This window comes from Plecotus auritus, assembly GCF_963455305.1.
Source record: "Plecotus auritus genome assembly, chromosome: 4".
NCBI classification, from domain to species: Eukaryota; Metazoa; Chordata; class Mammalia; order Chiroptera; family Vespertilionidae; genus Plecotus; species Plecotus auritus.
The window spans coordinates 122829943-122840371 of NC_137775.1; the positions used below are offsets into that span (position 1 = coordinate 122829943).

At 41.6% G+C, this 10429-nt stretch overlaps 1 protein-coding gene across 4 annotated transcripts in view; it reads right to left on the bottom strand.

The window, feature by feature from the left end:
- POT1 (protection of telomeres 1) overlaps positions 1 to 6958 on the bottom strand; it is a 72159-nt gene extending 65201 nt beyond the window's left edge. For 3 of the 4 annotated variants that reach the window (XR_013960491.1, XM_080666310.1, XM_080666311.1), the window contains exons 1-3: positions 6612 to 6958; positions 2618 to 2816; positions 325 to 397 (exon numbers count right to left, since the gene is read on the bottom strand). Coding sequence is in view for 2 of the 4 variants with exons in the window: in XM_080666310.1 (XP_080522436.1) it covers positions 325 to 397; positions 2618 to 2740 (196 nt within the window). In the remaining 2 variants the exon portion in view is untranslated. The remainder of the gene's footprint in view (positions 1 to 324; positions 398 to 2617; positions 2817 to 6611) is intronic. The other variant, XM_080666312.1, reaches the window with a different exon arrangement.
- Positions 6959 to 10429: the final 3471 nt, after the last annotated feature.

The window sequence follows — 10429 nt, forward strand, 5'->3', positions numbered from 1 at the left end:
ATATATTGAAGAGTAAAAGAGCTGTGTAAAGACCAAGCTATCTGTAATTTTGAAAATAAAAATTACTTGGGTATAAGAAATAAACATTGTACAAGTCACCTCATTTGGATTTTCTAGGCTTTGGGAAAGAATCTCCAAATCTTCATTCTCTAGGAATCACTTCCTATAACCACTGAAGCAAGGCCAAATGCTAAGACTCAATTATATCACTGTATAAGTAAAATTGCGCTTCTGTGTGTATTTATCTGTGTGTGTACATTTATATACAAAGTTACCCATTTGTATATTACAGGAAAAAAGTTAAATAGAAATGATCTTATATACCTTGTAGTCCAATCTTCAAAATAGGTGTTCTGTTTCCACCATAGGTTAAAGGAGAGATATGTGAAAGTTTTCCCTGAAATGAGAGAAAAAGAATTACACAGAAAAGTCAAAAGAGGTTATTATAACACCAAGATATAAGATTGGAATCATTTTTTAAAGGTAATAGACTTTCATCTTTCAAGAAATCAAAGTACTATGTTTAAGTCAGTATTTTTAAGACATGAAAATGATTTATGTAGAGAAAAATAAGGGCCTAAAAATACTTTCGTTCATAAATTAATTTCTTTTTTTGTTTGTTTTTTATTGTCTTAAGTTTTACATATGTCTCCTTTTTCCCCTGACTGATCCCCCGCCCCCCACAACCATTTCCACCCCTGAGGGCAAGCCCCCACCGCTCCAGTGTCTATGTCCATTGGTTATGCTAATATGCATGCATACAAGTCCTTTGGTTGATCTCTAAACTCCCCAGCCCCCCATAAAGTAATTTCTTAATCCTATTAGTTAAATATTACCAATTCCTCATTTGATATATAAAGATGAACTAGCTCAACTTCAACTTTATTTTAGCCTATAAAACTGTTTTCTACTAACACAAAAGATTAAGAGTTTGCTCCTAGAAAGAAATTAAAACTTATTAAGGAAAAATTTTAAAGTACAAAATGATAATCTCATAAATAAGGACAGTGTAGACAAATCAATGGACTAAGGCACAAATACAGTTTAGTCTTTGTTCTGCTTCTATAACTAAGCAACCCTGTCAGTAAAAAAAAGTTATTTAATCAGAGTTTCAGAAAAATAAATTATTTAATCTGGATAGTTTTTATCATTTCTTCTACCTCTAAAATTTAATGATTCTATGAGCAAATATATTATAGGGCTCTTTGAAAACTTCCACACAGAAATATAATTGATTTAATAAAGTTTAAAAATAGATCCTATCATACATATCTCCTAAACTAATATTCCAACTTTGATATAGCCAACAACAACAAAAACAGCTCTGTTCATAAGTCAATCTTACTTAAAAGCATCAGAAAAAAAAAGAAAATATGACTGTCGGAAGCACAAAATGATTCAGCCAAAGTAAAGGTAAGTAGCTCCACTTAGGAGGTAGAAAGCTGGAAAGAATGAGAAAAAGTGGAACAATGAACAAATTCACAATTTTTCTTGACCCACCAGAGCTGAAAACAGAAAGCAACCAAATAATCAGAAATCTAGGAAAAGAGAAGTACCTCCAATGAGAGATGAGAGGCAAGTATCTATATGGAGAATATTGATTAGAAGGGCAAAACCAAAATGTAGCCTTATTTCTCTTTTCTTTACTCTTGGACTCATAATACTGATAAGCCTCTCACCTACATCTCATCATTTTCTCCTTAGTCCAGCCTTGGGCAAACTACGGCCCACGGGCCGGATCCGGCTGTTCTAGACGGTTCTCTTGCTCTCCCCTCCGCTCCTTTACTTTGAATTTATATTAGTTCACACAAACACTCCATCCATGCTTTTGTTCCGGCCCTCTGGTCCAGTTTAAGAACCCACTGTGGCCCTCGAGTCATAAAGTTTGCCCACTCCTGCCTTAGTCCCTAACTTAAAGGTGCAATAATGAAAATGAAAAATTCACTAAATATGCATAACAGAATATTGGATATGGCAGAAAAAAAGGTTCAGTGAACTTGAAGATAGATCAATAAAAATTACTCAATCTAAAAATCTCTCTCCACCAAAAAAGAAAAAATGCTGAAGAAAAAGAGAACTGTAGGACACCAGCAAATACCCTAATATACATACATGTAATTGACATCCAGAAGAAGAAAAGAGTAATAATGACAGAGGGAAAAAATTCCAAGGAACATCCTATTTAATAAAAGCCTAGCGACCAAATAGCGGAATGACCAGAACGAACTGTCGACCAGTTGCTATGATGTGCACTGACCACCAGGGGGCAGACGCTCAACGCAGGAGCTGCCCTGATGTCAGTGCACTCCCACAGTGGGAGTGCCATTCAGCTGACCGGGATGAGCAGGGCCACAGCTGCTCAGCTGACAGGGATGAGTGGCACTCCCATGGCGGGCCGATCCCCACAGGCCACGTCCCCCACCAGTTCACGAATCCCGTGCACCGAGCCTCTAGTTAGCCAATAATTTCCCTAACTTGATGAAAAACATGACTTATGGATCCAAGTAGCTCAGTTACTAAGAAGCAGGAGAAATTCAAAGAAAAACTACACCTAGACATACAACAGTCTAACTACTAAAAACAAAAGATAACTATTCTGAGTTATGAACATTCTTACCTGGACATATTTCTTGCTATAATCACAACCTAGCTGTAGGGATCTGAAATCTATTTTGTGTAGTTTATTTAGCGACTCAATTTCAGGCACCCCATTGACTTCTTTTATTAATTCCAGTGGCATATCAGATCTGCTTTACAGTGGCATATCAGATCTGCTGTCCAAAGCAAATTCAATCAGGGAAGTTGATATCTTGATGCTGAAAATACAGAGACCAGTGTTTTATACAAAATGTAGTCAATATCTGCTTTAAGCTTTTATGTCTTAGTTTTGCTTTTCTTTTTCTTTTAGTTAGTTGTCACTGTTGGCGGACGAGAGCTAGAGAATGAATTATGCTATAATTTTATTATAAGGATCAATATACATATTCTTCTAAATCATTGAACTTAACCCCCTTCTATTTGCTTTTGTATTTTATTTTTTTAAATTAAATCTTCATTGTTGAAAGTATTACATATGTCCCCTTCCTTTCCTCATTGACTCCGTCTAGCCTGCCCCCACCGCACACCCCAGGCCTACACCACCTGTGCCCATGGGTTATGCATATATGCATACAAGTTCTTTGATCTCTTCCCATCCACCCACCCAGTCTCCCCACATCTTTCCTGAGGTTCCACAGCCATTCCTATGTTCTATGTCTCTGAATCAACCTTGTTCATCAGTTTATTTTGTCCATTAGATTCAACATATGAATGAGATCATGTGATACTTGTTTTTCTTTGACTGGCTTATTTTGCTTAGCATAGTACTCTACAAGTCCCTCCAAAATATCTCAAAGAGTAAGAGATCCTTTTAAACACCTGTATAGTATTCCATGGTATATGTGTACCACAGCTTATTTATCCACTCATCTACTGATGGGCACTTGAGCTGTTTCCAGATCTTAGCTATTGTAAATTGTGCTGCTATGAACATAGGGTGCACACATTCATTCTGATTGGTGTTCTGGGTATCTTAGGATATATTCCTAGAAGTTGGATCATTTAGTCAAATGGGAGTTCAATTTTTGATATTTGAGGAAACTCCATACTGTTTTCCACAGTGGTTGCACCAGTCTGCCTTCCCATCAGCAGTGTATTAGGGTTCCCTTTTCTCCACATCCTTGCCAACACTTGTCATTTGTTTATGATAGCCATTCTTATAGGAGTATGAATTTTAAGTTGTATGAATTCCTTATATATTTTAGATATATATAAGATATATACACTAAGTGGCCAGATTATTATGATCTCTGAACGCATAATAATCTGGCCACTTAGTGTATATCCTATATAATAAAAGGCTAATATGCAAATTGTCCCCTCGACCAGGAGTTTGACCAGCAGGCAGGTCGGCCAATCACCCATGTCCCCTCCCCCTGGCCAGGCTGGCCGGACCCCAGCCATGCACGAATGCATGCACTGGGCCTCTGATATATATACACTGAGTGGCCAGATCCCTCTCACAATCCAGGACTACTGGCTCCCAACTGCTCGCCTGCCTGCCTTCCTAATTGCCCCTAACTGCTTCTGCCTGCAAACCAGATCACCTCCTAACCACTCCCCTGCCAGCCTGATTGATGCCTAACTGCTCCCCTGCCAGCCTGTTTTCCCCTAACTGCCCTCCCCTGCAGGCCTGGTCACCCATAACTGCCCTCCCTTGCAGGCCTGGTCCCTCCCAACTGCCCTTCCCTGCAGGCCTGGGTCCCTCCCAACTGCCTTTCCCTGCAAGCCTGGTCGCCCTCAACTTCCCTCCTCTGCCGGCTTGGTCACCCCTAACTGCCCTCCCTTGCAGGCCTGGTCCCTCCCAACTGCCCTCCCCTGCTGGCCATCTTGTGGCGGCCATCTTGTGTCCACATGGGGGCAGGATCTTTGACCACATGAGGGCAGCCATCTTGTGTGTTGGAGTGATGGTCAATCTGCATATTACTCTTTTATTAGATAGCATAGAGGCCTGGTGCACGGGTGGGGGCCAGCTGGTTTGCCCTGAAGGGTGTCCGGGATCAGGGTGGGGGTTCCCTTGGGGCGTGGGGCGGCCTGGGCAAGGGGCCTGTGGTGGTTTGCAGGCCAGCCACGCCCCCTGGCAACCCAAGCAGAGGCCCTGGTATCTGGGGTTTATCTTCTACAATTGAAACTTTGTAGCCTGAAGCGGAGCCAAGCCTTCTGCTTGCTCCGTGGCGGCAGCCATTTCTCTTGGGATTGATGTATCTTCTATAATTGAAACTTGGTAGCCTTAAGCGGAGGCCTGGGCCGGCCAGGGTGTGCGGAAAGCTTGGCTTCCTCCATCGCCAGTGGAAACCCTAGCCTCCTGCTCTTTCCAGCTCCGTGGCTGCCGCCATTTCTGTTTGGGTTTATGTATCTTCTATCATTGAAACTTTGCAGCCTTGAGTGGAGGCCTAGGCCAGCAAGGGCAGGTGGAAAGCTTGGCTTCCTCTTTTGCCGGGGAAACTTAAGCCTCCCTCCTGGTCTCTGTGGCCGTAGCCATCTTGGTTTGATTCATTTGCATATTCGCTCCTGATTGGCTGGTGGGCGTGGCTTGTGGGTATAACAGAGTGATGGTTAATTTGCATATTACTCTTTTATTAGATAGGATAATAAAGGCCATACTTGACAAACCTACAGCCAACATCATACTCAAGGGGCAAAAACTAAAACCATTTCCCCCTAAGAACAGGAACAAGACAGGGATATCCGCTTTCAGCACTCTTATTCAACACAGTACTGGAAATCCTAGCCACAGGGATCAGACAAGAAGAAGGAATAAAAGGCATCCGAATTGGAAAGGAGAAAGTAAAATTCTAGTTATTCACAGATGACATGATATTGCACATAGAAAAACCATAAAGATTCCACCAAAAACTTCTATATTTAATAAATAAATTTGGCAATATAGCAAGATACAAAATTAGTACCCAGAAATCGATGGCATTTTTATAAACCAATAATGAATTCTCAGAAAGAGAAACTAAACAAATAGCCCCATTTATCATGGCAACACCAACAACAAAAATAAGATACTTAGGAATGAACTTAACCAAGGAAGTAAAAGACTTCTACTCGGAAAACTACATGATATTGAAAAAAGAGATAGCGTAAGATATAAACAAGTAGAATATACCATGTTCATGGATTGGTAGAATCAACATCATTAAAATGTCCATACTACCCAAAGCAATCTATAGATTCAATGCAATCCCCATTAAAATACCAATGGCATATTTCACAGATCTAGAACAAATACTCCAAAATTTTATATGGAACTAAAAAAGACACCGAATAGCTGCAGCAATCTTAAGAAATCACAATACCAGATATCAAGTCATACTACAAAGCCGCTGTAATGAAAACATCCTGGTACTGGCACAAGAACAGGCATATAGATCAATGGAATAGAATAGAGATTTTAGTTTTGTATTTTAAAAAGTACTTCTAAAAGCCAGTTTTAATATCTGTGAAAACTGAGCGAAGAATAGCCTTTACCACCATGCTTTGAAATGTACAAGCTACTGGGCATGGAAAATTTTGGCTTCATTTTTTAAATCCCTTTGACAGTTTTAATAGTGCGTAGGCAAACTGTACTACCAAAAGCAAATTACTCCAAAATATATCTCCAAAATATATCTGTTGGCTCCTCCCCCGCGCCCGTATACAATCAAAAGAAATGACTACTGAACTGATGTTAACGTGTGCACTGTAGGTTCAATCTTATTTCTCAACACTCTTAACTGGGACAGTCACTAGCGTCAATAGTTATAGTTGGTGTGTGCGCGCCACCCTTCCCCCAAGCCAGCAGCGCTCCGTGCGGGCGGGGACAGGGACCAACCCCTGAGCCGCTCCCCAAACCCCTGCGGGATGCTGAGCACCGCAGGCTCACGCAGTGACACGCACCAAGAGCTTGTCTGCAACAACTACGTCACCTCTGGGTCCAAACTAAATCAGCCTCTTTATTATGCCAGTTCAGGTCCCAACCCACCTTGAGCCCACACAACAAACTCCAAACCTACTCAGAAACTTACCGCGTTCCAGAGCAAAACTCAGCGTTGAGACCGGCGCGCCTGTGACGTCACTTGCTCGCCGGCGGCGTAGCTCTCACGCATGCGTGCTCGGGCCCTGGGACTACATCGCCCTTCTCTCCCGCGCCCGCTGAAGACGGCCTGACGGTTCCCAGCGTGTCCGTTGCCCTGGGAGTGTAGCGGAACACGAAACGAGGCATGCGGCCCGCCGGCCGCGAGTTTGACATACTTGGCCCAGAGACCGGGGCGGGGGGGGGGGTTATGGGGGGTTGGGGTGGGAGGGGAGGAGGCCGGACCGTAGCGTCCACTCGGATTCCCGCCTCCTATTAGCTCCGCCTCCCCTTAGCTCCGCCCCCGTCAGTTCTTGCGATCGAGCCGGAAGCGCCCGCCGGGGAGGCGGGAGCTGATTGTAATTCCTGTGACTAATTAAAAACTATTCCAAAACCTGGGCGGGATCAGGAATTCCGTTTGCTGGACTGGAGGCTTCGGTGGGCAGGGCGCTTCTTTTAACAGCCAGTTCTCCCACCCCTACCCCTACCCCCAGTAATGGCCCAAGTGTACATTCTACAAAGAAATCGTTCCAGCAGTAAGGCTGTGTGCAGACAGGCTTGATTGACCTCTTTACTGGTTCAGAGGGCAATGATTTTGTGTAGAATTAATAATTGCTCACCGCAGACCAAAAGCTGGCCAGGTATTCCTTGAGCTAAAAGGACTTATTGGGGAGGGGCAGGAAGAAGTGCAACTTAGTCCAGCATCCAGGACTAGCCACATGCCGAGCTAGACCTTAGGAAGCCCTTTCATGCAGGGGAAGAGCATGTTGCTGGGAGGGAAGTGCAACCATAAAGTTCGGTTAGAACCATAGAGTTCTTCAGGGCATTCAAAACTGGCCTGGGCTGGGAGAGTCCTCCCTCAGGCCCTGCACTTTCCAGCCTTGGTTAAGGTCTCTCATAAATTTTGACAAGATCCTATTAAATGTGAATCTTCTGCCAATTTATGATTCGTGCCTCTGATCACTTCAGTGAAACCAACAAGTGCAAAACAATAATAAAGAATTACATAGCCCTAACTGGTTTGACTCAGTGGATAGAGCGTTGGCCTGCGAGTTACGGAAAACCGAAGAAGAACAAAGCAACACTTAGAGAGATGGAGTTACATTTATTACGCGCGGATCCAGAGGAGAATGTCTCTCAAATTCTGGGCCCCAACATGCAGGAATTATCCCTATTTATATGTTTTTACCTTCTTTGTCTCCCAAATATGGGGTGTTTCCGGCCCCTTTTGCAAGTTCTTAAAGAGCCCGTATGTGCTGGGGCCTCGAGACCTCAACCAGAGGCGTGGCCTGGCACCAGCACTGATAACCTTGTCTGGGGAAGGTTTAATGGCCTCTCTGAAGTGGGAGTAGTCTTAGCAAGCAAGAATTTACAGAAGCCAAATAGCAGGGCTAAAATTTCAAATAGCAGTATTTATATAAGATGGATGCTTCATGCAGACTGAAAGGTCCCAGGTTCAATTCCAGTCAAGGGCATGTACCTTGGTCGCAGGCACATTCCCGGTGGAGGGTGTGCAGGAGGCAGCTGATCGGTGTTTCTCTCTCATTGATGTTTCTAACTCTCTATCCCTCTCCCTTCCTCTCTGTAAAAAATCAATAAAATATATATATATAAAAAGAATTACATAAATATTTTCAAAGCTAATTTGAACTAAAATATCTGCTGTAAATACACATTTGCAGGAGGAAACAGCTTTTAAAGTAATTTTTTTTCAGCAGGAAGCATTAGTTAGGTGTTAAACTATCTCCCCTCCCACCCCTGTATTTATAGACCCTGCATGAATTAGCAGTGACAAGATTTTTTTTAAAAGAGAAAACTATGCTTAGATAAATACTCCTCTTCCTATCCTGGCCTCACTCAGCTTAGAAATAACTGTTCCTCCCTCCTAAGAAAAGACCTCCACGTGGATCTTGATAGTTTCATTTTACCTCCATCATCAATCATATTGTCTTTCAGCATATCTTCAACTGCTTTTTTTTATTCTTTGGCATCAGCATTTAAACACATTCTTCCACAGCCTAAGCTTATTAAAGGGAGAGAGAATTGTTTACTATTATTTGCATAGAGTTTCTGCTGTGCCTGGTACATTGTAGGGCCTAAATATTTTGAAACTGTCCATCAAGATCACTGAAGTGTTTTTATTTTGCTACCACATATTCTTAGTTTCCCTCTTATCCTCTCTCAACTTAATCTTTTAACGTTTTTTCTTTTCCTTTATTTACTCTATAAATGTTCGTGTTCTAGTATAATGAAGACATCTAACAAAAGTGTCTATAACTGCTTTTATTGTGATTATTCTCATTTCTCTAGGACTAAACAATTCTTACACATCCAAGTAAATTTCAATCTTGTTTCTTCTTTAGTCTCCTAATTAGTGGCAGAGGCTGGGATGCATATGGCTCAAGAACCTATATTGCTTTCCCTAAGATTAGCAATTAGTTTGTCCTACAAATAAAGAAAATTGAACATGAATATACAGTACAATTTAAGATAATAAGAGAGGGAAAAAGAGATTGAATCAATTACATAACACATGGAAGCCAAAACAATCCAGTACTGTTTTTCTATATCTATTGAAACAGCATTAGAGTTACTTCAAGACAATGCAGTAACTATTAAAAGTTATAATTTTTAAAGATGTAAAGAAAATCTTGATATAATCTACAATGTAAATAAGTTTAATTTAACAAATAGTTAAAATGAGATTCTCACTGCCCTGGCCAGTTTAGCTAAGTCAGTGGTCGGCAAACTCATTAGTCAACAGAGCGGCAAACCGCAGCTCGCGGGCCACAGTTTGCCGACCACTGAGCTAAGTAGTTAGAGTGGTGGCCCGAAGACCAAAAAGTCATGGGTTCAATTCCCAGCCAAGGGCACATACCTTGGTTGCAGGTTCAGTCCCCAGCCCCAAACCAATCAACATGTCTCTCTCACATTGATGTTTCTCTACCCCTCCGTTCCCTCGCTTTCAACCCCCTCCCCTCTGAAAAAAAAAAAAAAATCGGAAAAATATTCTCAGGTGAGGATTAAAAAAGAGAGCGAGAGATTCTCACTGATAAATAATGAGCACCAGAAGTGCAAAACTTCTCGTTTCCTTCAAATCAAATGTAGCCCTTCCTCAGGAATCCCAGGGGACAAACCAAACACCAGGGGAAGAGTGAATGGTTCTCTGGAAAGAGAAAATAAAAGACTAAAAGCCAACTTAGCATAATAGGGAATCCCAATGCGTAAAGAAAGGCATGGACTAAGAAAGAAGGAACAAGATTTCATTGTGCCATGTGATACCCAAGTGCCTCATAGTTTGTAAAAGGCACAGGGTTGAGATAGGCTGTCTCAACAGAGATAAATTTTGATTAAGTTATATCAAAGATATGTTGAGAAAGAAAAAAATGCATTCACAAACACTACCATAAGTGTTAATTCAGAAAAAGTTTCTCTGACAAGCTTATAGGAAAACATGAAGATCTCCAGGTGCCTATTTAAGAACCACATTGTCTAAGAAAATGGTTGGTTCTTCAGGTTTCTCTTAGAGGTGAGTAAGAGATAAAAATTGAGAAGGAATCATCACAAGGCCAGAGGGTATGCATGATTCTCAGAAGAGATGTCCCTCTCTGATGCCTCTGCTGTTCCATTCACCCATTACAAAAAAAATGTTTTAACAATATAAAGTTATTGTTCTCACAGTAACGAAGTAAGGAACTTGGTTTATGTTCAGATTGATAAAAGAATAATTGAAGTAGCATACACATAGAAGGAGATGAAAAAAATAACAGG